We start from the raw sequence: 24699 nt of genomic DNA, 5'->3' as shown, positions 1-24699 counted from the left end.
TTTTTTAGATTTTTTTTTTTTTAAAGATTTTATTTATTTATTTTTTTCCCCCCAAAGCCCCAGTAGATAGTTGTATGTCACAGCTGCACATCCTTCTAGTTGCTGTATGTGGGACGCGGCCTCAGCATAGCCGGAGAAGTGGCATGTCGGTGCGCGCCCGGGATCCGAACCCGGGCCGCCAGCAGCAGAGCGCGAGCACTTAACCGCTAAGCCACGGGGCCGGCCCTTAGATTTTATTTATTCATTTTTTTCCCCCCAAAGGCCCAGTAGATAGTTGTATGTCATAGGTTCACATCCTGCTAGTTGCTGTACGTGGGACTCGGCCTCGGGTTGGACGGAGAAGTGGTGCCTTGGGGCGTGCCTGGGATCCGAACCCGGGCCGCCAGCATCAGAGCGCGCGCACTTAACCGCCGAGCCACGGAGCCGGCCTGCCAAATGATTTTTTAAAGTGATTGTACCATTTTATACTTCCACTGCAATTGTGAGAATTTCGGTTGCTCCACGTCTTCTCCAACATTTCGTTTGACAATTTTTTCATTTAGTCATTCTAGTGATAGCTACATTGTTGTTAAATGTTATCCATCATATGACTCTATAATAACTGCTTTAATTTATTTTCGAATAATACTCTATATATTACCTAAAAATAGTAGCATTATTAAGTCACAATAACATTTTTGGAAAAACTGTTGTCCAGAAGAATTAATTGGATTCTAGTTTTTCATCATTGTAATTATTATTAAAGTAAACCTAGTGGTTAAGTTTGAATGCTCCGCTTTGGAGGCCTGGGGTTCATGGGTTCGGATCCCAGGCGTGGACATATGCACCGCTAATCAAGCCCTGCTGTGGCAGGTGTCCCACATAAAATGGAGGAAGATGGGCACAGATATTAGCTCAGGGCCAATCTTCCTCAGCAAAAAAAACCATATGTGTATATAGATATAAAATAAATAATACAAATAAACATACTTGACTGAACACAGATTTTTACAAGATATTATATAATCTATGCACATGTCATATCACATTGAGCATGTAATAACAGTATGGAGGAGAATAAAGTTAAGTGAGGTGAGGTGGGTTTTTTTTTTTATTCTTAGTGTGGGTGGTGAGTTTTGGTAAATGTATAGAGGAAACAGGACCTGTCTTGGAGTTTTGCCATTTGATCTAAGGATTAAAGAATAGATAGAACATAGAGAAGAGGAATTGACGTTCAGAATGTTTAATGATATGTACAAAAGCACGTAGTTGGTCTGAAAAGAGTTAAAATTTCTGATAAAGATAAATGAGATTGCATAATACTGACAGTACTTGCAAATAAGAGCACCTAAATGCCATCAGTGATGTTTGTGATGTCATGGGGAATGAAAGAGGTGCCTGGAAGTTTATTTATTTATTTTTAAAGAGATTCCCTTTTACTTTTTTTATTTTATTTTATTATTATTTTTTTAAAATTTTTTGTGAGGGAGATCATCCCTGAGCTAATGTCCATGCCAATCCTCCTCTTTTTGCTGAGGAAGACTGGCCCTGAGCTAACATCTATTGCCAATCCTCCTCCTTTTTTTTTTTTTTCCCTTTTTCTCCCCAAAGCCTCAGTAGATAGTTGTGTCATAGCTGCACATCCTTCTAGTTGCTGTATGTGGGACGCCGCCTCAGCGTGGCCGGACAAGTGGTGCATCGGTGCACACCTGGGATCCGAACCCCGGGCTGTCAGTAGCGGAGCACGCACACTCAACTGCCAAGCCACGGGGCTGGCCCTGGAAGTTTAAATAAAGGGAAAAAATTACTAAGTGGTCAACTTCACAGAAGAAGAAATATAAGTGTTCAAGAAATAATTTTTAAATGGTCATCCTCTATAATAATTTGAAAAGCATACATTATTATAGGAAGCTCTCCCCCCTTTTTTTTGCTTTACAAATTTGGAAAGGTAAAAGAACAAGGTTAGTTAATATGGGACATTTGAGTTAAAAATGGGACAGTCTTGGCTCTGTGAGAAAATAAATTGGTACTATCTTTATGGAGAGCAGTTTGGATAGAGTCTTGAAAGTATGCATGCCTACCTCAGTCTCAAGAAAGGAAGAGAGATTTAACAATGTATTTTTTAAGTGAAAAAAATCATTACAGAATGACATATGGTATACATTCTCATTTAAAAAAAAAAAAAAACAATGCGTCAAATATATTTATCTTCGTAAAAAGGGATCTGGCAGGCTACAAACTAGTTTTCCCTGAGTAGATGATTTAAAGTCTTTCCTCTGGTTTTCCTTATCTATATCTGCTTGGATTTATTTTTTTCCTGTAATAAGAATGGAATAAAATTAAAGAAATTTCTAATTAAAATAAAAAATGTAAACCCTAACATTATGATTAAAGAGCAGAGTGATCAGCACACTGAACATTGTGAAAACCATTCCCTCTGTGTAAAAGTTCCAGTTAAGCCTTGAGGCGGAAAAAGGATCTTGGGGAAAGGGGAATGAGCTCTAGGCTATGATAGGGATATATTTTTTGACTTTTTATTTGGGTGTCATTTTTAATTTATAAAAATATTGCAAAAAGTAAAAAGAATTTCCTTATACTTTTTACCCAACATCCCCAAATGTTAACATTTTACAAAACCGTAGTACCATGATCAAAACCAGGACATTACAATTGACACTACTATTTACTATTCTAAAGACCTGACTCAAATTTGGCCAGTTTTCCCACTAATTTCCTTTTTTGGTGTAGGATTCATTCTAGGATCCCTCATCACATTTAGTTGTCATGTCTCCTTAGTCTCCAAACTGCAGTAGTTCCTCAATGTTTCAAAATCTTCCATGACATTGGTACTTTTGAAGAATCCTGGTCAGTTATTTTGTAGAATGTTCCTCAAGTTAGGTTTATTTGGTGTTCCCTCATGATTAAATTTAGGATATACATTTTTGGCAAGAATCCACAGAGCAATGTGCCCTTCTCAGTGTATCATATCTGAGTCAACTTTGATCACTTGACTTAAGTGTCTGCTAGGATTCTTCTTTGTAAAATTACTGTTTCCCTTTGTAATTAACAAGTATCTTGTGGGGAGATACTTGGACAGATATCCTGTTTTCCATATTTTTACCCACTAATTTTAGTATCCACAGGTAATTCTTGCCTCCAACAATTATTAATATGGTGTTTATCAAGTAGTCATTTCCTATATCTACGATTCCTCTTCGTCTATTAATGGGAATTCTACTGTAAGGGAGCAGTGTCCTTCTTCTCCCACTTATTTATTCATTCAGTTATTTATTATATCAGGATGGACTCAAAGCTATTTATTTTATTCTGTGGATTATAATCCATCACTGATAGATAATTGAAGGGTTAAGGAAGACTCCCATGTCGGGTTCCAAGGATACAGGTAGATGGGTGAGGGGGTAGGAAAAACCAGCATACTGGATAGTTAGGAGGTAGTTTCTTGTTACTTTGGGTACGTAGGCAAAGGTTGATGAATCACGTCATGGAGGTAATGCAGAGATAGTTCATGCCTGGCATCATTAGGTGGACTCCGTGCCCTTGAAGGTCCCTCCTAACCTTGAGATCCTCTCAGCAGCTTAAGCTTTCTGCTTAAGCTGTGTTTTCTACACAGATGGCATCTTCATAACTTGCTTAACTACTAAGCTTCTGTAGTAAGAGTTTTATATCAGAACATGTTTAGCCTCTGGTGTATCTGTCACATATTTAGTAAAACCCATCCGGCACCCCAGGCAAAGGGTAAGGTGTATGGAACTTCGATGTAAATAATCTAAAAACGCCAGACCTGACAGATTCTACCCCTTTCATGTAGCTGGATTCTCATTTCTTAGAACCAAGCATAATGATGTGTAAGTTTAGCTCAAGGTGACTTTGTCTTGGGATGTATAAAGGAGACTATTGCGTTTGTTGTTATCTGGTAACAAGTCCACTGCTTTATGACTTGTTGCTTCCTGCCACTTCCAATTCCTTTTCAGCCCTTCTTCCTTAGAATTTGAGCCTTGATTTATTTCCCTCCAGACAATTCTATTTTTTATAATTTTATTTATTTATTTATTTTCCCCCAAAGCCCCAGTAGATAGTTGTACGTCATAGTTGCACATCCTTCTAGTTGCTGTATGTGGGACGCGGCCTCAGCATGGCCGGAGAAGCGGTGCGGCGGTGCGCGCCCGGGATCCGAACCCGGGCCACCAGCAGCGGAGTGCGCGCACTTAACTGCTAAGCCACGGGGCGGGCCCATTTCTATTTTTTAAAAATGAATTCTATACTTGTCTTTATTTCCATGAGTTCTGAAATATTTCCATGAAGCTAATATAACAGTTTTTTTTTTTTTGAGGAAAATTGGCCCTTAGCTAACATCTGTTGCCAATCTTCCTCTTTTTCTTTTTTTTCTCCCCAAAGCCCCAGTACATAGTTGTATATCATAATTGTAGAGTTGTAGCTCTTCTACGTGGGATGCCACCTCAGCATGGCTTGACAAGCCATGAGTAGGTCCGCACCCAGGATCCGAAGCTGAATGCACAAACCCAACTGCTACACCACAGGGCCGGCCCGCTAATAGAATAGTTTTAACAAACATTTTTTTCTTATTTTGTTCTTTCATTTATTTATTTATTTTACTATACAGGAAATATAGAACTTTCTTTTTATTTAAATATTTTTTTGAATTAATCTTTTCCTCAGCTTTATTGAGATATAATTGACATATAACACTGTGTAAGTTTAAGGTATACAACGTGGTGATGTTACATATATATTGTGAAACGATTACCACATTTTTATATTCTTATAGAATGTCACTGAAATTTTTTTCCCTTTTATAAAGGTAGCTTGTAACATTGGTATCATTTATTACTGTCCCCAAATTTGCTCTTTTCTGTGTTTTTCAATTGATTGTTAGAGTTAGGGGGTTTTAAATGTTTGAATTTCTACTAGGCGAATACTGTTCACCCCTGGCAAGGGTCCTTTGTTTACCATATTTAATCCAGCTTTTAGTCCCTCTGATTGCTCTTTCCCAAGCTGATTTGTCTGAATTAGTTTTGCAAGTAAAATACCAAGAAGCCTTGTAGGAATTGCTTCATTAGTAAGGTCCAAATATATAACATCTGCTTGAGCTTCTTCATGCCTGGAGCCTTGTGTTCTCAAAACTCTTGTTAGTTTCCTTGGCTGTCATCTCATTTGTTAGCAAGCATCAAAATGGTTTATGCACAGGCCACAAAAGTCTAGCTGGCAACTTTCCAGAGAGGTGCAGAACAGAGGTATTTTAAGGTCAGGTTGTAACTTTGTAATTCATAAAAGAGAGATGAGAAAAATTCAGCAGTAAGAGAAAGTTTTCAGTGTTCACAGACTAGGAAACCATTTTGTGGTGTTATTTTTGTTTATTTTTATTAAAAGCATTACACTCAGCTTGTCAGTCTTTACAACCTGAGTTGTATGATATTAAAATTAGGTGATTTTCTATTTTATTGTGTCACACCTATTTTTTGGGAACTGTGGAATTCAGAAGCTTGGCCTTTCTTTTTTTTTTTTTAAGGTTTTATTTATTTATTTTTTCCCCCCAAAGCCCCAGTAGATAGTTGTATGTCATAGCTGCACATCCCTCCAGTTCCTGTATGTGGGACTCGGCCTCGGGATGGACGGAGAAGTGGTGCCTCGGTGCGCGCCCGGGATCCGAACCCGGGCCACCAGCATCGGAGCGCGCACACTTAACCACCAAGCCACGGGGCCGGCCCAAGGCCTTTCTGATTTATGTTTTTATTCTTGTCTTCCTTTTTCTTTATTGGATTTGATTCCATGATGTTTGAGATATTTATGAGGAATTAAAAAGTAATATAGTCCCAGATTTGAATTTGTCTGTTTATAACTCTCAAAGAAATACTTAAGAGGATAGGCGAAAAGGCAGTGCCCTCTTCTGTCTGGTTGTAATGACTTATTACTTTAATAATTTTTTTTGTAATGCTTTCATTTTTGTCTGGAATTTTCTTTGCATTACAAAATACATGAAATGATGGCAACACATGTGCTGGTGTTTTATTTCTTTTTCTATTTTATTTTTTTATTTACATTTTTTATTTGTGTATGCCTAACCTCCTCAGCTCAGTTGTGATTTATTTATTTTTCCCCCCAAAGCCCCAGTAGATAGTTGTATGTCATAGATGCACGTCCTTCTAGTTGCTGTACGTGGGATGTGGCCTCAGCATGACCTAAGAACCGGTGCGTCGGTGCGCGCCCGGGATCCGAACCCGGGCCACCAGCAGCGGAGCGCGTGCACCCAACTGCGCGCACCCAACCGCTAAGCCACGGGGCCGGCCCGTATTTTATTTTATTTTTTGTTTATTGCAGCTACATTGGTTTATAACATTGTATAAATTTCAGGTGTACATCATTCTACTTCTATTTCTGCATAGATTACATCATGTTCACCACCCAAATACTAATTACAATCCATCACCACACACATGTGCCTAATCATCCCTTTCGCTCTCCTCCCTCCCCCCTGGCGTTTTGTTTCATATAACGTTAAGTCCAAGCAGATGACATTCTAGATACTTATTATTGTCTTTTTTTTATTGTAAATTTATTTGCTGTGGACAATTCACCTCCCCTAACTCAGCCAAATGGACCTAGTGTTAACAGTTATATTCTTTCAGACCTTTTTTGTTGCATATATAAATACATATGCAAAATGGTATTCTATAATACTGTATTGCTATATGCTTTAAAAATTTTTTTAAAGTTCTGAAATATACATACAAGAGTGTATATGAGTATTTTTGTTGTTTTTTTTTTTTTGCTGAGGAGCATTCACCCTGAGCTAACATCTGTGCCAGTATTCCTCTATTTTGTATGTGAGTTGCCACCACAGCATGGCTGCCAACGAGTGCTGTAGGTCCGTGCCCGGGAACCAAACCCGGGCTGCCGAAGTGGAGCATACTGAACTTAACCACTAGGCCATGGGGCCAGCCCCTTTTATTAAATTTATTTTTTTGAGATGTTTGTATAGTTCAGAATTATTACAAGGAGAACACTCTTAATTACCAGTCAAATGGTTAAGAAATAGAACTTTGCCAGTATTGTAACCGCTGTGTGTGTCCCTCTACCCATTTCATTGTCCTCCCAACTCCCAAGAAGAAATTTCTTTCCTGACATTAGGATAATCATTTCCTTGCTCTTCTATATAAAGTTTCACCATTTCTATATGCATCCTTTTTTCTTTTTTTTTTTAAAGATTTTATTTATTTATTTTTTCCCCCAAAGCCCCAGTAGGTAGTTGTATGTCATAGCTGCACATCCTTCCAGTTGCTGTATGTGGGACGAGGCCTCAGTGTGGCCAGAGAAGCGGTGCATCGGTGCGCGCCCGGGATCCGAACCCGGGCCACCAGCAGTGGAGCGTGCGCACTTAACCGCTAAGCCAAGGGGCCGGCCCCCCTATATGCATCCTTGATAATATAGTTCTTAAGGTTAAATTTCTACAGGATAAATTCCTAGGAGGGATATTCCGAGTGATGAGCATGTTGTTAAAAACAAATTTTTTTTGGCATAAAAACTTTATCTTTTTTTTCTGATTACAAAAATAATCATGTTTATTATAAAATTATTTGGGCTCATTGTGCAAATTAGTTAAACATTACAGAAATGTATGATGCAGAAAGTGAAAATCCCCAGTAGCTAACCCCATACCAAATGACATTCGTTTGGTTTATGTTCCTATGACTACATATACTAACATTTATTATTTTATAAAAATTAGATTATGCTGTATTACTTCTTTACAGCTTGATTCTCTTCATATTAATTAAGTATGTACTCCTTTTTAAATCAGTGTAAGTACATCTCCATTGTGATTTCTTTCTTTTTTTTTTTTTTCCTTCCCCAAAGCCCCAGTAGATAGTTGCATGTCATAGTTGCACATCCTTCTAGTTGCTGTATGTGGGACGTGGCCTCAGCACGGCCGGAGAAGCAGTGCGTCAGGGCGCTCCCGGGATCCGAACCCAGGCCACCAGTAGCAGAGCTTGCGCACCTAACCGCCAAGCCGCCGAGCCGGCCCTGTGATTTCAATCAGTTGAGAAATATAGATTTAAAAATACTATGTAAAGACAAAGGGAATCATTAGTAAAACTAAAGTAGAGTGCATGTCTTTTAAGTTAATAGAGGGAAAGAGAATAAAAAAGGAAAATAACCCATTTAGCAAAAAACCTGCCAACATCAAACATTTATTATTATGATAAATATCTATGAAATATGGTCACCATCTAAAAGAAGTGCCTCAGATTGTATAAATAAAACAAAATCTAAATTAAATGATATATTGTCCACAAGAGAGACTCCTAAAGCAAAGAAGTTGAAACTCAAAAGATGGGGAAAAATTCTCCAGAGAAATGTAAACAAAAATGGAATGTACTTCTAGGTGTACATTTTGAATTTTGATAGTTATTACCCTCTGTAAATTTTTTTTTTTTTTAAAGATTTTATTTATTCATTTTTTCCCCCCAAAGCCCCAGTAGATAGTTGTATGTCATAGGTTCACATCCTTCTAGTTGCTGTACGTGGGACTCGGCCTCGGGTTGGACGGAGAAGTGGTGCCTTGGGGCGTGCCCGGGATCCGAACCCCGGCCGCCAGCATCAGAGCGCGCGCACTTAACCGCTAAGCCACGGAGCCGGCCCATCCTCTGTAAATTTAAACTTGAACCAAGAGCAACGAGTTAATCGCGTCTAGATATTATCAATCAGAATTCTTTGTCAATCTGACATTTGTAAAGTGATTCTATTATTTTAATTTTTAAATTATTGCTGAGTTTTTTTCAGCTTTATTGACGTATAATTGACAAATAAATTTGTAAGATGTTTAAAATGTACAACGTAGGGCCGGCCCCTCTTTTTCCCCCAAAGCCCCAGTAGATAGTTGCATGTCATAGCTGCACGTCCTTCTAGTTGCTGTATGTGGGACACGGCCTCAGCATGGCTGGAGAAGCGGTGCGTCAGTGCGCACCCAGGATCTGAACCCCGGGCCGCCAGTAGCGGAGTGCTCGCACTTAACCGCTAAGCCACGAGCCGGCCCAGTGAGATCATTTAAATTCTATTCTTTTAGCAGATTTCAATTACACAATACATGTGTTATCAACTATAGTCGTTATGTTATACATTAGACCCTCAGACTTTAACTGAAAGTTTGTGCCCTTTTACCAACCTCTTGCTCTTTGCCTTCCGCCCAGCCCCAGACAATCACTTTTCTACTCTGTTTCTATGAGTTTGACTTTTTTTTTTTTAGATTCCACATATAAGTGATACCACGCAATATTTGTCTTTCTTTGTCTGATGTATTTCACTGCTTTGTTTCAGGGGGCAAAATTATGCTCAGAGACTGATTTTATCTTTGCCAATATTTTATTTAACATAGGTTCACTGGTAGGGGCCGACCCCGTGGCTTAGCGGTTAAGTGCGCGCGCTCCGCTGCTGGCGGCCCAGGTTTGGATCCCGGGCACACACCGACGCACCCCTTCTCTGGCCATGCTGAGGCCGCATCCCACATACAGCAACTAGAAGGATGTGCAACTATGACATACAACTATCTACTGGGGCTTTGGGGGAAAAAATAAATAAATAAAAATTAAAAATAAATAAATAAACATAGGTTCACTGGGATTTATAATAGTTTCACACAGCAATAGCACACAAGATAATATCTTTTAATAAGCCAATAAAGAAATAACATACTCCAAACCAATGCTAGATTAATCATACTATTGTTCCAGGCAACTTGGGAGATGAAAGGAATAAAGTCCACATTTTGTCCGAGGGGTACCTTTTTGTATGAGGAGGCACTTGGGAGAGATGGCTTGACCAACTGAGAGCTGACACCCAGGTGCCAGTGCAAAACGAAAGTGAAAAGTCCTGTGTTGCTGGAGCACGTTGCTAGAGAAGGATGATGCAGGTGTTGGTGGGCAGGCTGATATCCTTCATGGGGCCACTGTGTGGTTTGTCACCACTGCTAATAAGGGAGTTGCCCTTAGCACAGCAGGAGCTAATGAAGGTCTTTGGAGAGTTTATTTAGGTCAGCAAAGTATTACCCAGCCCATACCGAAAGTCTCAGATAATTCTCACATACTCTCATTATTTATAGTCTAAATGTCCCCTTGTCATAGTTGCTTCTGCACGTTCTTACTGATAAGCACCCATCAAGGTCCCTCAGCTGGGGCTACTGAGTTCTTATCAATGACAACAGATGAGATGATGACATCCTGACACAACTTACTTTATTCTTATATGAGAACAAAAACTTTTTTTTGTCTTTGTTATAAACAAGTAGTTAAAAACAACTTCACTTAAGTCATAAACAAGTGGATTTGAAATCATATCAAACCAATACACAGCATTCACTTACCATAATACCAAGTAGATTCATCCATGTTGATACAAATGACAAGATTTTTTTCTTTTTTTAAGGCTGTATTATAGTCCATTGTATATATCACATTTTCTTTACCCATTACCCATTCATCAGTGGACAGACACTTAAGTTGTTTCCTTACTTTTTCTATTGTGAATAATGCTGCCACCTCGTTGAGGTGATACCTCATTGTCATTTGGATTTGCATTTCTCTGATGATTAATGATGATTAGCACCTTTTGGTGTACCTGTTGGCCATTTGTATTGGCTTCTTTGAGAAAATGTCTATTTAGGTCCTTAAATTTTTTCTTTTTTTTTTTTTTCTGTGTGTGAGGAAGATCAGCCCTGAGCTGACGTCCAATGCCAATCCTCCCCCATTTTTTTTTGCCGAGGAAGATTGGCCCTGGGTTAACATACATGCCTATCTTCCTCTACTTTATATGGGACGCTGCCACAGCACGGCTTGACAAGCGGTGCGTTGGTACACACCCAGGATCCGAACCTTCGAACCCTGGGCCACCGCAGCAGAGCATGCGCACTTAACCGCTGCGCCGCCTGGCTGGCCCCTAGGTCCTTAATTTTTATTTCTTTGTTATTAATGGGATGAAACATCTTTTCGTAGAAAGTTTATTAATATTGGAATTTGGTGGATGTAGTTTTCTATGTCAATTTCTTGTGCATTTAGAATTTTTAAACTCTTTATTACAAAGGGAACAGATACTAGTTGAAACATATATTAAAATACCAAAGTGCTAAAAGTTAAAAGTCCCCTGTTTTCTTTCTCACCTCCTCCCCATCTCTCTCTCTTCACAGCAGTAACCTCATGACTAGGTTGTTGTGGGTATCTTTTAAGATGTTTTAAATCTGCACTTAGGTAGACACCTCTCACCAACCCTCCCCACATACACACACAGAAGACTGTATCATACATTTTTTTTCAACTGCTCTTTTCATATGGTTTGCACCTTTTGCCATTTTAATACATGATGTTTTGATGGCTACCTAGAATTGCATTGTACAGACATATCATACCATGCTTTATTTACCCGGTCCTGTATTGTTTTGAAATATTTGCTTTTATGATGCAGCTCAAACAAGCCCAAACAAGCCTTCCATAAACATTCTTGTATACACTTTTTAAGTCTTTTTCTTGTTTAAGAAAAATCTAAATCCAGAAATATTTTTAAATTATTACTTTTAATAAACAGGGAAAGATAAGGAAAAATTTCCATCGTTGTAGTTATCTGTGGAAATAAAAGGAGGAAAAACAGACAAACCCATAATAGGGATTTGTATTGGTTTGTAGTACTTCTTAGCCTGGTGACTCCGCCTGTAATTGCTTATCTTGGTTTCTCTTCCTGACTTGCTAGGACTGAGTCATGCATTAAAAGAGGAGTTAGATAGAAAAAGACCAGAAGTCTCGTTAAGGGGAAAGGTGTTATATACAGACTAAGTGGTGGTGTGTGACAAAGGAGTCAGTCTAGTGATGTTAGGGCCCAGAAAGTGTTTTTGCAAGAGGCAATAAAAGACTAGAACAACAAGTACATCTAAAATAACTTTTCCTAACCAAATGACACCTGTCATATAAAGTGTCTGGTTCCAGAAAAGCCACGTTCTGAAAACAAGCATTAGAAAAATTGATATTTAGAAAGGAGAGAAAGACTCTATTCCTTTATTCTTTTTTTTTTTTTTTTTAATTTTATTTATTTTTTCCCCCAAAGCCCAGGTAGATAGTTGTATGTCATAGCTGCACGTTCTTCTAGTTGCTGTATGTGGGACGCGGCCTCAGCATGGCCAGAGAAGCAGTGCGTCGGTGCGCGCCCGGGATCCGAACCCGGGCCACCAGCAGCGGAGCGTGCGCACCCAACCGCTAAGCCACGGGGCCGGCCCATATTCCTTTATTCTTAAAATAATATTTACAAATGAATACGAGCAGAGTTGGAAATCTCACTAGATTAAGCCACAATGCAAGACCTGTATTTTTTCTTTTAAATTTACTTGTATGTTTATTCATTTTTTTATTCTTTGAGAAACATCCAACTTTTTTAATGAAAAACTTCAAGCATAAAACAAGTTGAGAGAATAATGTAGTGAACACCACTATACCCATTATTTCAATTCAATAATTGTCTTTTTGTATGTGTGTGAACTATTGGAAGCTTGTAGGTATCATCTTTAAGGTTAAATCTCTTAATAAGAGCCTTCTACACCATCATACCTTTATTACAATTACCTAATATTATTTAATATCTAGTCTATACTTAGATTCCCCCATTTGTCCTCAAAATAAAACACATTTCTGAGCCTAGAGGACAGCCACCAAGATTTGTCCTCAGGGGACTAAAGTCCAGGATGAGGAGACAATATTGCAAACAAAGAAGTAAATATAATCAATTGATATGGTAAATATCTGTGCAGAGATAGTAAAAGAAGGAGTGTTCAGTTTTATCTGAGTGAGGCTAGAGGATAAGAAATACTTGATTCTGCCAGCTGGGGAATTGAATGTTAAATACTTGATTCTTCAGATCACCTTTCTTCTACTTCTTGAGAGAAGAATAGGTGTTTTTTGGGCAAATTGGATGGGGAGGGTTGAATTACCAAAGGGCGTTCTACAATGAAGTTGCTACTTGAGAAAAGACAAGGCTGCTTAAAATAGCCTAGGGGAAGCAAGGCTGGGGGTGGGGCTGGGGTGGGGATACTGTTGTTGCAAGAGATATTCTGTAAAATTTGGCCAAGGCCAGGAACTGGAGGCCTTGTTCGCTGGAATGAAAAATGTGAATTTTGCTCTAGGGATTAGTGGTTTGCAGGTTCTCTTACCAGGCTGCTTTTTATATCTATACAGGGTTTTTACCTTCAGACGGAAGGGAACCATGCAGGGGCTAGTTTAGACTGTGGTTTTTCTAAAATCCCCCAGGGAGATGTTGATGTTTAGCCAGGTGCAGTGTAGAATACAGCCTAAAGCAAGGAGATTTGCATTTAAAATGAACCTCTTAAATAACTGCATTGTCTAATAGTTGAAATTTGGGTGGTGCAACTAAGAAACTGACTTTGTGATTTTATTTCATTTTAATTAACTTAAAATTTAAAACTGAAGCAAAATGAACTATTTTTCTATTATATACAACTTTGGTACCGCTACATTTTACTTTAACTATTGAATATTTAGCATTAAATCGAGATGCATTGTGTACACTGAATTGAATAGACTTCACATAAAAAAGTAAAATATCTCTGATGATTTTTATATTAATTACATGTTGAAATAACATTTTTGATAGGGTGGCTTAAATAGAAATATATTAAAATTTATTTCACCAGTTTCTTTCTATTTGAAAAAATATATACATCCTACAAATTCTTAAATTATTTCTGTAGCCCACATTGTATTTTCATTGGACAGCGCTTCCTTAGAACTATATGACGGTTTGGGAGTGGTATGTGCTAGAAGACAGTCACAATTCTGAGACTGATCACTAAGGGTATGAGATGAAAGATTAGGTTCTGAAAATGTGTGTTGCCTGACAACCACTAGAATGTGATCTCCATCAGAGCTGGTATCTTTTGTCTCCTGTTAACCATGCCTAGAGCATGTTATGAGTACTCTATAAATATTTGTTGAATGAATGCACTGAGGCAAAAGCAATAAGAATGGAGAACACAAGATGAATGGAAGGAGTTTTAAGTAGATAGACACTGCTGGACTTGGTGACTGAATTTGGGTCTTGAATGCAGGAGACTTCTGAGAAGACTCATGAGTTGTTAGGTGTGTTTGGGAGTTAAAGCAGGCTTGGAGGAGAGGTAACTCGTTAACTTTTAGGCATGGTTGAGTTTTAATTGCCCAGTGAAGACGTCCAGTTGGTGGATGACTTGAGTTTGAAGTTCAGGAGAGAGATCTCGTCTTGATGCAGGAGTCATCAGCAAATAAGTGTAGGCTGAAGGCAAGTGTGTGGATAAATGGGGAGACTGGAGAGAATGCAATGGGGACATCATCATTTATAAGTTGTCAGAGAAGCCAGCAAGGGAGACTGAAATGATGGGCTGAGAATCGAAGGGAGAATCTTAAACGAGTGAGCAGTAGTCTGAAAAGATTCTGGAAGTCCGTTCACTTTGGCAGTTGGGCCCACACTGGTGAATCTTGGGCAGTTTCAGTGAGGTGGTGGGAGTAGAAGCCTAATTATAATGGGTGGAAGAGTACATAATAGATAGTGATTGCAGACAATTATTTGGAGGACATTCTTTGTAAAATGGTGCAGTGAGATAGGGTGGGAGCTAAATACTTCTGGAAGGTTTTGTTTTCTTAAAATAGAAAAGACTTGAGTTTGTTATAGCCTAAGGGGAAGGAGCTAGAAGGGAAAGATTTATTGATCCTGAAACTTTGGCTCCAGAATGCTCTCTGATTTTTCTGTTAGGAATGTGTAAATACCTCTGTGCATATCATCACCAGCTAAGTGCTGAATAAATACTCAGTATTCTTGGAGCTTATGTTCTTAGAAAGCCCAGACAGAAATAGACATTATTTTTTTCTTCAAGGAGAAACATTGGAGGAACAAACTAGAGACTCAAGGCCACATAGGCAATATGGAAAGAACTAAAAGTTGAAACCTTTAGTGGTGCCTTGAAGGATCATGAGTCAACTAGTTATCTGATGGCCTTCTGGATGGAGTTAGGTGAGGCAAGGTCCTTGATATTATCTTTGATCATGAGGGAGCATTCCAGGCAGGATGACTTGATAGAGGCTAAACCCTAGTGGAAAACAGGATTTGTCATAGGACAAATCTTCTGACATCTTGAGGAACATTTAAGTGCCATTTAAAAAAAAGAAAACAAGGTATTTGGAGCCTGCCTTCTATTATGAGCCTTGACAGTATGAGTGCATATAAACTGCATTTGTTAAGCTAGTGTGATTGAGTCTTGTCTGATTGAATTAGATAATCTGCAATTTGTGTGTTCTTTTAAGTTTTTTTTTTTGTATTAAAATGGCAATTCAGGGCCGGCCCTGTGGCTTAGCGGTTGAGTGCGTGCGCTCCGCTGCTGGCGGCCCGGGTTCGGATCCCGGGCGCGCACCGACGCGCTGCTTCTCCGGCCATGCTGAGGCCGCGTCCCACATGCAGCAACTAGAAGGATGTGCAGCTATAACACACAACTATCTACTGGGGCTTTGGGGGGAAAAATAAATAAATAAAATTATAAAAAAAAATTTTTTGAGAAAATAAAAAAAATAAAATGGCAATTCATATTGGGGTATTATTTAATACCAATAGTTTTCACTGAATCTTAGTCTCCTAATTAAATGAAACTGAAAATTTTGAGGAAAAAGGCAAAAAGGTAAACCATATTAGGGTTATCCAGAAATAAGGAGGGTTATGGGCCAAGGAACATTGGGAGGGAAAATAGACGATGACCTCTGATCGCATCCTCTAGAATTGGATTCTAAATTTGGTTCTAATTTCTTGAGCTTTCCTTAATAACTTTATGTGAACCTGGTGTGCATATACTGAATTTGGACATAAGGTGATAATATTTTGAATTGCAATACTCTACTGCTACAACTCACAAACAAACGAGTAAAAGTTGGCCAGTTGGTACAGAAAGATACTAATTCCCACAATCTAAGAAAAACTATCATGGGAATTGTGTTGTTCTTTTAAGTTCTAAGCATCTATGGTAATCTTAGTTCAGCAAAAACTGGTAAATATTGGTAACTAAAGGAATTATAAATGTTAATACTCACTTGCTGAACATTATTATTTTGTTCAACTTACTTGTATAACAGTACCTTGGTGTTAAACTCTAGGACCTTATTAGAGAGACCTCTGATTTGAGTCCTGGCTCTGAGAATATTGATCTGACTTTGGTTAGTTATTTAACCTTTCTAAATCTTCTCAGAAACTTCCTTATCAAAAGAATAGAGATATTAATACACTTATCTCAGTAGAAAAAGCAAATGAGATAATTCCTATAAAGTGCTCATTATGATGCCTGGCAAGTAGTAAATGTTCAGTACATAAATAATAGCTGTTAATAAATATTATTTTCTTAATTGTGGATATGAGACTGGAATTACTAGGTTTTTGTTATATGTTTAAGGACATGTGGAAAAGAACTACCTAATATGTATTTTTCCCTTAAATAGTCAGTTCATTTCCATGCATATTAAGGTCCAACAATATATGTAAATACATTGTTTCATTTCATCCTCACAATAAACCTCTTCAGTAAGTGCTATTACTAGTCCTGGTTTATTTTAAGGAAACTGAGTCTCAAAGAGGCTTCACAGATAAGGACTCCCTCTAGGCTGTGTGGTTGGTAGGCAGTGGAGCTGGGAGAGGAGCCAGTTTGTCTGATTCCAGTAAAGCCCATGTTCTTAAAAATATATGAAACAAAGTACACAAAAAATATAAAGAATAATACACTGAACACCAGAGTTGGTTATTAACTTTATGCATGGATAGGCTTGTTCCTGAAAAGTGTGAAGAATGAAAAGGCAGTGGGTTTCGCTTTAGAATCCTCTAAGGAGTAGGCTCAGGGGGATACACCTACAGCTGAGGGACAGAGACATGTGCGAGGGAACCTCTAGGGGAGACCTAGATTTTAGAGTTTGGGTTGAGAATTTCCTTGGGTGTCTACACAAGAGCAGATTAAGTCAATGGTATTTAAGGAATGGTTGAATTTGGCAATTGAACGCTCACTAATAACCTTGGGGGTAGCCACTTAAAATATTTGAATGAGGAGGGAATTTGATAGGATGATAGCTGGAGGCAGATTTGGGGTCTGACATTTTTTGTCTTGCTGACTGGGAATAAATTCTACTGACTCACAGCTCCCGAGGAAGAGGTCAAGACAAGGACACCTGTGACTAGGGAGGTTTAGCTCTTAGATCGTGTTTTGTAGTATACATTTGGAATCAATCTTCAATTTACATGTTTTTTGATTAAATAGAAGTTACCCCTCCCTCCAGTAATGTGCTTCCCCTCCTCCTTTTCCCCACCCTACAAGTTAAAGGATTTACTTTAAGATTCTAAGACCCTGTGGCTAAATGAGGGTGGAGTTTTTGTTGGGGATAGTAGTAAAAAAATTAGAATAGAAAAGTAGTCTGGATCTGGTTGAGAGAATTGGGAAACTTCTGAAGTCTCTGCAATGGTTCCTAAAAGGCCCAGGTGTGGAAGAGCCATAAAGCCTTATGGCACCAAGGTAGGGCAGGTTGGGAAGAATGCAGACCGAGTGCCTTAGCCCCCTACCTCTGCTGGCTGACCCAGCCCTGCCTTTGAACTCCTCACTGGGTGGCTGTAGACAAACTATAGAAACAGATCAGAGGCAAAGCTTAAAGAATATTAGGGCTACAAAGTTTGGTAGGGAAGATGTCCTCTTTTTATGCCTAAAAAAGGAAAAAGAGAACTTAATGGCTAGAATTCTGGAGTAAACAATTTTACTGCTGTAGGAAAATAAGGTAGCTATTTTGCAGGTCTCCTTTGAAGGAGGATTTTTTTGTTATGTGTGTTAAATGTTTATTTTAGCATCTCCTTAGGTGGATCTTGAGTGAGTAGCTGGCTCACTCAAGATTAAATTTGGATTTAAATTTGGTTTTGTTGGCAAGCAGTTGCGGTGAGCATTGCACTGTGGTTGGTTGCAGAGCAGGGGCTGACCGCCACGTTTCTTCTTAGGGGATGTGGGAGGTAAGACACAGTATTGGGTATGATAGCGTCATCTTAAAGTCAACATTAATGGAGGCACCAGTAGTTCTTCCTGAATCTTTTCTCCAAACACTTAATTTTCAGGTTGACAACATAGATCCTGAGGGTGTCACTTCTGATTAGGCATAAATACTTTGTGGCCTGCTCCTTGTGTTCTGCGTGTTAGTTTTTTAAATTGCTTTTTCTCCCAAGAGGGTGAAAATTAGTTCTTGGTGGAGGGGGGTAAAAAAAATCTTAGATATTGCAGTGGGGCCGCAGTATGTAAACAGATGTACAACTATATCTGTGGTATTAAAATTTCCCTATTAGGGAAAAAATGTTTTAAAAGACTTCTAGAGTAGAGGGTGAAAAAAAAAAATGAAAAGCAAGTTGAGAAACACTGATCTCCCTGTAGTAAAGGTCATATTCTTGTTGGACCATGTCTCTGAACATGCTTTGAAAGGCTTTATTTTTCCATGTGATCTGAGCACCTGTTTCTTAACACAGGAAATACAGCATGTATGGAATGTGAGTGTGTTGGGAGGGGCTGCAGTCAGACACTATCCAAAGGGCATAGTTATTTCAGAATAAAATATCACTTTGCTCAATGTCATATGAGCTCCTTCAAGAGTGGGTCTAAGTGTCGTGAAGACAGGAATGTGGAGAAATAAGGAAATGGAGGGGGCTTGGGAACTGTTGGACCCAGATCTGATCTAAGGAATTCAACATTCCTGTTGGTTCAATGTACAGAGGAGGGGGACCCAGAGCAACCTGTAGTCTTGGGATGGGTATACAGAGGAAGGCAGAGGACTAGGGGACTTTGAATCTCTTACTCTCTTTTAAACTATACCCTTGGGCCCTTTTAGGGTAGTAGAGGAGGGGAGTGGGAAGATGGGGGTTGCAGAAGAGGAGGAGAACAGACTCAGGTGTGCAGGTGGCAAGAGTTTGGTGTCCCCAGATTGCACATGGAACTTGAAAGGGTAAAACAGCTACCATTCCAACTTTCTGGAAACACTTCATTCCCTTCAGAGCATCAGTTCTCTTTAGAGATAGATGTTAACAAATATTTTGAGATTCAGGAATACACTATACCTAAGCAGATTAAAGGCCAAGAAAATCCTCATTAAAAAAGAAAAATTCATAATGTAGCTAGTGGAGCCTATTTCAAGAGGTAGTTTGGAAGAGTGCACTCAGTGATATGATGGAGTCAGCTCCTTCCAGCTCACTACTTGTGCACATTTCTTCCCAACTCATGCTCATGTGGTCACATCGATAGTTCAACAATCCACCGTGGTGGATGTATTTACACCACAAAACTTGGCCTACCCTACGAAACAAGGCTTCCCTACCTCTCACTGTCCAAGCTGATTGTTAACATTTATCAGCATACCGCTGAGTATAGTTTCTATAAGACAAATATTGACAGTTGTGAGTAACTTTCCTGAAATATTTTAAACAAATATTAACAAATGCATGTATATACTCTGTACCCCTTCTCCTTATGCTCTAATTTGTTTGTAATTTGATACTACACAAACTATTCTGCATTTAGCTTTTTCACTTACTGTACCCTAGAAATCTTTCCATTAGAGACCTTCATCAATTTTGGTTTAATTTTAAAGGAAATATATTAAAAAATCAAAACAGTATTTAATCAGATCTCAGTCTAACAGTTCCCAAGCCCCTTCTGTTTTCTCGTTAAGTATTGCTCCTAACCTCTTCCTACTCACCGCTTGTATTAGTTTCTTTCGTATGCTTCCAGAGTTTCTTCATGCAAATATGAATATATATATTATTTCCCCATACTTTTTATACAAAAAGAAAGATTCCATATACAGATTCTATATCCTCTTTTTTTTTTCTTTAACATAATATAACCTGGATATCTTTGCCTATTAACAATGGAATTTTTTTCATTCTTTTTTCTAGTTGCAAGGTATTATGTAGATGTACCACAATTGAATTAGTCTGCTGCAGATAGACATTTGAGTATTTTCAGTTATTTCTTAAAATATCAAAGCTGTGGGGCTGGCCCAGCGGCGCAGTGGTTAAGTGCGCACGTTCTGCTTTGGCGGCCCGGGGTCCACAGGTTCGGATCCCGGGCGTGTACCGTCGCACCGTTTGTCAAGCCGTGCTGTGGCGGCGTCCCATATAAAGTAGAGGAAGATGGGCACAGATGGTAGTCCAGGGCCAGTCTTCCTCAGCAAAAAAGAGGAGGACTGGCATTGGATGTTAGCTCAGGGCTGATCTTCCTCACCACCAAAAATATATATATATATATATATATAAAGCTGTCAAAACGTATGTAATTATGCACAAGTATAACTAGGATAAATTTCCCAAAGTGAAATTGCTGTATCAAAGGATAAGTTGCATTTATAGTTTTGATAATTATTGCCAAACTGCCCTCCAGATGCCCTCCCACCAGCATTATATGAGAGTGTATGTTCCCACAGGCTTCCCCCAAGGGCCTAAGTGGTCAAACTTTTTGATGTTTGCTATTCTGGTAAATGAAAAATGTTATCTATGTCATTTTAGTTTGCATTTCTCTTAAAGTTGAGTACCTTTTTACAGTGTCTAACTCAACATTGTAGTGAGGATTAAATGAGTAATTGCAAGTAATGAACGTATTATACAGCTAACATTCTTTGAATTATAACTATTATAGTGAAATTGTTAGTGCTCTTTCTTTATGCTAGATTGGGCTAACAACTTCAGTCATATTATTTCTGACCTCTTAAAAGGAGGAAACTGAAGTTCAGGCTAAATAGCATCTCCTGGGTCCCACAATTCTTAAGGATTGCTCTCTTCCCTTCTTTTTTTTTTTTTTTTTAATTTTATTTATTTATTTATTTTTCACCCAAAGCCCCAGTAGATAGTTGTATGTCATAGCTGCACATCCTTCTAGTTGCTGTATGTGGGACGCGGCCTCAGCATGGCCGGAGAAGCAGTGCATTGGTGCAAGCCCGGGATCTGAACCCGGGCCGCCAGTAGCGGAGCGCGCGCAGTTGACCACTAAGCCACGGGGCCGGCCCAACTCTCTTCCCTTCTCCATCTTAGTGTTCAAGATTAACCAGTAATGACAATTAGGTTGGTTTCTTTATGGCACCTCTATTTTATTTTATTTTTTTATTTATTTATTTTTTTGTGAGGAAGATCAGCCCTGAGCTAACATCCGTGCCAATCCTCCTCTTTTTTTTGCTGAGGAAGACTGGCCCTGGGCTAACATCCGTGCCCATCTTCCTCAACTGTATATGGGACGCCGCCACAGCGTGGCCTGACAAGCAGTGCCTCCGTGTGCGCCCGGGATCTGAACCCAGGCCACCAGCAGCGGAGCGCACACACTTAACTGCTACGCCACGGGGCCTGCCCCTGCACCTCTATTTTATTTATTTATTTATTTGTTTGTTTGTTTTTTAATTTTTTGTTTATTGCAGTAACATCGGTTTATAACATTGTATAAATTTCAGGTGTACATCATTCTACTTCTATTTCTGCATAGATTACATCACGTTCACCATCCAAATACTAATTACAACCCATCACCACACACATGTGCTGAATTACCCCTTTCACCCTCCTCCCTTCCCCCTTCCCCTCTGGTAACCACCAATCCAATCTCTGTCTCTATGTGTTTGTTTATTCTTGTTATTATCTACTACTTAATGAAGGAAATCATACGGTATTTGACCTTCTCCCTCTGACTTATTTCGCTTTGCATAATACCCGAAATGTCCATCCATGTTGTCACAAATGGCTGGATTTCGTCGTTTCTTATGGCTGAGTAGTATTCCATTGTGTATATATACCACATCTTCTTTATCCATTCGTCCCTTGATGGGCACTTAGGTTGCTTCCAAGTCTTGGCTATTGTGAATAACGCTGCAATGAACACAGGGGTGCATGTACCTTTACAAATTGGTGTTTTCAAGTTCTTTGGATAAATACCCAACAGTGGAATAGCTGGATCATATGGTAGTTCTATCCTTGATTTTTTGAGGAATCTCCATACTGTTTTCCATAGTAGTTGCAGCAGTTTGCACTTCCACCAGCAGTGTATGAGAGTTCCCTTCTCTCCACATCCTCTCCAACATATGTTGTTTCCTGTCTTGTTAATTATAGCCATTCTGCCTGGCGTGAGGTGATATCTCATTGTAGTTTTGATTTGCATTTCCCTGATAGTTAATGATTTTGCACATCTTTTCATGTGTCTGTTGGCAATCTGTATATCTTCTTTGGAGAAATGTCTGTTCAGGTCTTTTGCCCATTTTTTAATTGGGTTGGTAGTTTTTTTGTTGTTGAGATGCATGAGTTCTTTATATATTTTGGAGACTAAGCTCTTATCAGATGTATGGTTAGCAAATATCTTCTCCCAATTGTTAGGTTGTCTTTTCGTTTTGTTGATGGTTTCCTTTGCTGTGCAGAAGCTTTTTAGTTTGATGTAGTCCCATTTGTTTATTTTTTCTATTGTTTCTCTTGCCCGGTCAGACATGGTGCTTGAAAATATGTTGCTAAGACCAATGTCAAAGAGCGTACTGCCTATATTTTCTTCTACAAGTTTCATATTTTCAGGTCTTACATTCAAGTCTTTAATCCATTTGGAATTTATTTTTGTGTATGGTGTAAGGTAAGGGTTTACTTTCATTTTTTTGCATGTGGCTATCCAGTTTTCTCAACACCATTTGTTGAAGAGACTTTCTTTTCTCCCTTGTATGTTCTTGGCTCCTTTGTCAAAGATTAGCTGTCCATAGATGTGTGGGTTTATTTCTGGGCTTTTGATTCTATTCCATTGATCTGTGTGTCTGTTTTTGTGCCAGTACCATGCTGTTTTGGTTACTATAGCTTTGTAGTATATTTTGAAATCAGGGAGTGTGATACCTCCAGCTTTGTTCTTTTTTCCCAGGATTCTTTTAGCTATTCGGGGTCTTTTGTTGTTCCATATAATTTTAGGATTCTTTGTTCTATTTCTGTGAAAAATGTTGTTGGAACTTTGATAGGGATTGAATTGAATCTATAGATTGCTTTAGGAAGTATGGACATCTTAACTATGTTAAATCTTCCAATCCAAGAGCTTGGAATATCTTTCAATTTCTTTGTGTCTTCAATTTCTTTCAGCAATGTTTTATAGTTTTCCGTGTACAGATCTTTCACCTCTTTGGTTAAGTTTATTCCTAGGTATTTTATTCTTTTTGTTGCAGTTGTAAATGGGATGGTATTCTTTATTTCTCTTTCTGCTACTTCGTTGTTAGTATATAGAAATGCAACTGATTTTTGTATGTTGATTTTGGGTTTTTTTGTTTATTTATTTATTTATTCCCCCCCCCCCCCAAGCCCCAGTAGAAAGTTGTATGTGATAGTTGCACAGCCTTCTAGTTGCTATATGTGGGACGTGACCTCAGCATGGCCAGAGAAGCGGTGCGTCAGTGCGCGCCCGGGATCCGAACCCGGGCCGCCAGCAGCAGATCTCGCACACTTAACTGCTAAGACACGGGGCTGGCCCTGTATGTTGATTTTGTATCCTGCAACTTTACCGTATTCGTTTATTACTTCTAAAAGTTTTCTGGTGGATTCTTTAGGGTTTTCTATATATAAAATCATGTCATCTGCAAATAGTGACAGTTTCACTTCTTCCTTTCCAATTTGGATCCCTTTTATTTCTTTTTCTTGCCTGATTGCTCTGGCTAGGACTTCCAATACTATGTTAAATAGGAGTGGTGAGAGTGGGCATCCTTGTCTGGTTCCTGTTCTTAGAGGGATAGCTTTCAGTTTTTCACCATTGAGGATGATATTAGCTGTGGGTTTGTCATATATGGCCTTTATTATGTTGAGGTACTTTCCTTCTATACCCATTTTATTCAGAGTTTTTGTCATAAATGGATGCTGTATCTTGTCAAATGCTTTCTCTGCACCTATTGAGATGATCATGTGATTTTTATTCTTCATTTTATTAATGTGGTGTATTATTTGCAAATGTTGAACCATCCCTGCATACCTGGAATAAATCCCACTTGATCATGGTGTATAATCTTTTTAACGTATTGTTGTATGCGATTTGCTAGTATTTTGTTGAGGATTTTTGCATCGATGTTCATCAGTGACATTGGCCTGTAATTTTCTTTTTTTGTGTTGTCCTTGTCTGGTTTTGGTATCAGAGTAATGTCGGCTTCGTAGAATGAGTTAGGGAGCTTCCCTTGCTCCTCAATTTTTTGGAAGAGTTTCAGGAGGATAGGTATTAAGTCTTCTTTGAACGTTTGGTAGAATTCACCAGGGAAGCCGTCTGGTCCTGGACTTTTATTTTTGGGGAGGTTTTTGATTACTGTTTCAATCTCCTTACTGGTGATTGGTCTATTCAAATTCTCTACTTCTTCTTGATCCAGTTTTGGAAGGTTGTTTAATTTAAGAATTTATCCATTTCTTCCAGATTGTCGAATTGATAGACATATAGCTTTTCATAGTATTCTCTTATAATCTTTTGTATTTCTGAGGTGTCTGTTGTAATTTCTCCTCTTTCATTTCTGATTTTACTTATTTGCAGCACCTCTATTTTAAAACAATTATGTTTATACATTATTTAGACGTATCTTTTTAAAAATAAGATAGTCATATATTTTTTAAATTGCCTTTCTGTTCATCCATGCTGATTCACTT

The 24699-nt window shown here is 38.7% G+C and overlaps 1 protein-coding gene across 7 annotated transcripts in view; it reads left to right on the top strand.

Moving 5' to 3' along the window:
- Positions 1–24699, top strand: part of TET1 (tet methylcytosine dioxygenase 1) — a 142342-nt gene that overhangs the window by 51152 nt on the left and 66491 nt on the right. Inside the window, exon 1 of one of the 7 annotated variants that reach the window (XM_087432113.1) lies at positions 17500–17572. The exons of the other annotated variants lie outside the window; for them this stretch is intronic. Within the exon in view, the coding sequence (XP_087288239.1) occupies positions 17519–17572 (54 nt within the window). The 5' untranslated portion in view covers positions 17500–17518. Of the gene's footprint in view, positions 1–17499; positions 17573–24699 lie in introns of those variants that run through there. 7 annotated transcript variants of the gene reach the window in all.

The sequence above is a fragment of the Ceratotherium simum genome, chromosome 6, assembly GCF_057802395.1.
Source record: "Ceratotherium simum simum isolate JZ-2026a chromosome 6, ASM5780239v1, whole genome shotgun sequence".
Classification (NCBI taxonomy): domain Eukaryota; kingdom Metazoa; phylum Chordata; class Mammalia; order Perissodactyla; family Rhinocerotidae; genus Ceratotherium; species Ceratotherium simum.
The sequence above is the reverse complement of the archived record's forward strand: the minus strand, read 5'-3'. Positions and strand labels throughout refer to the sequence as shown.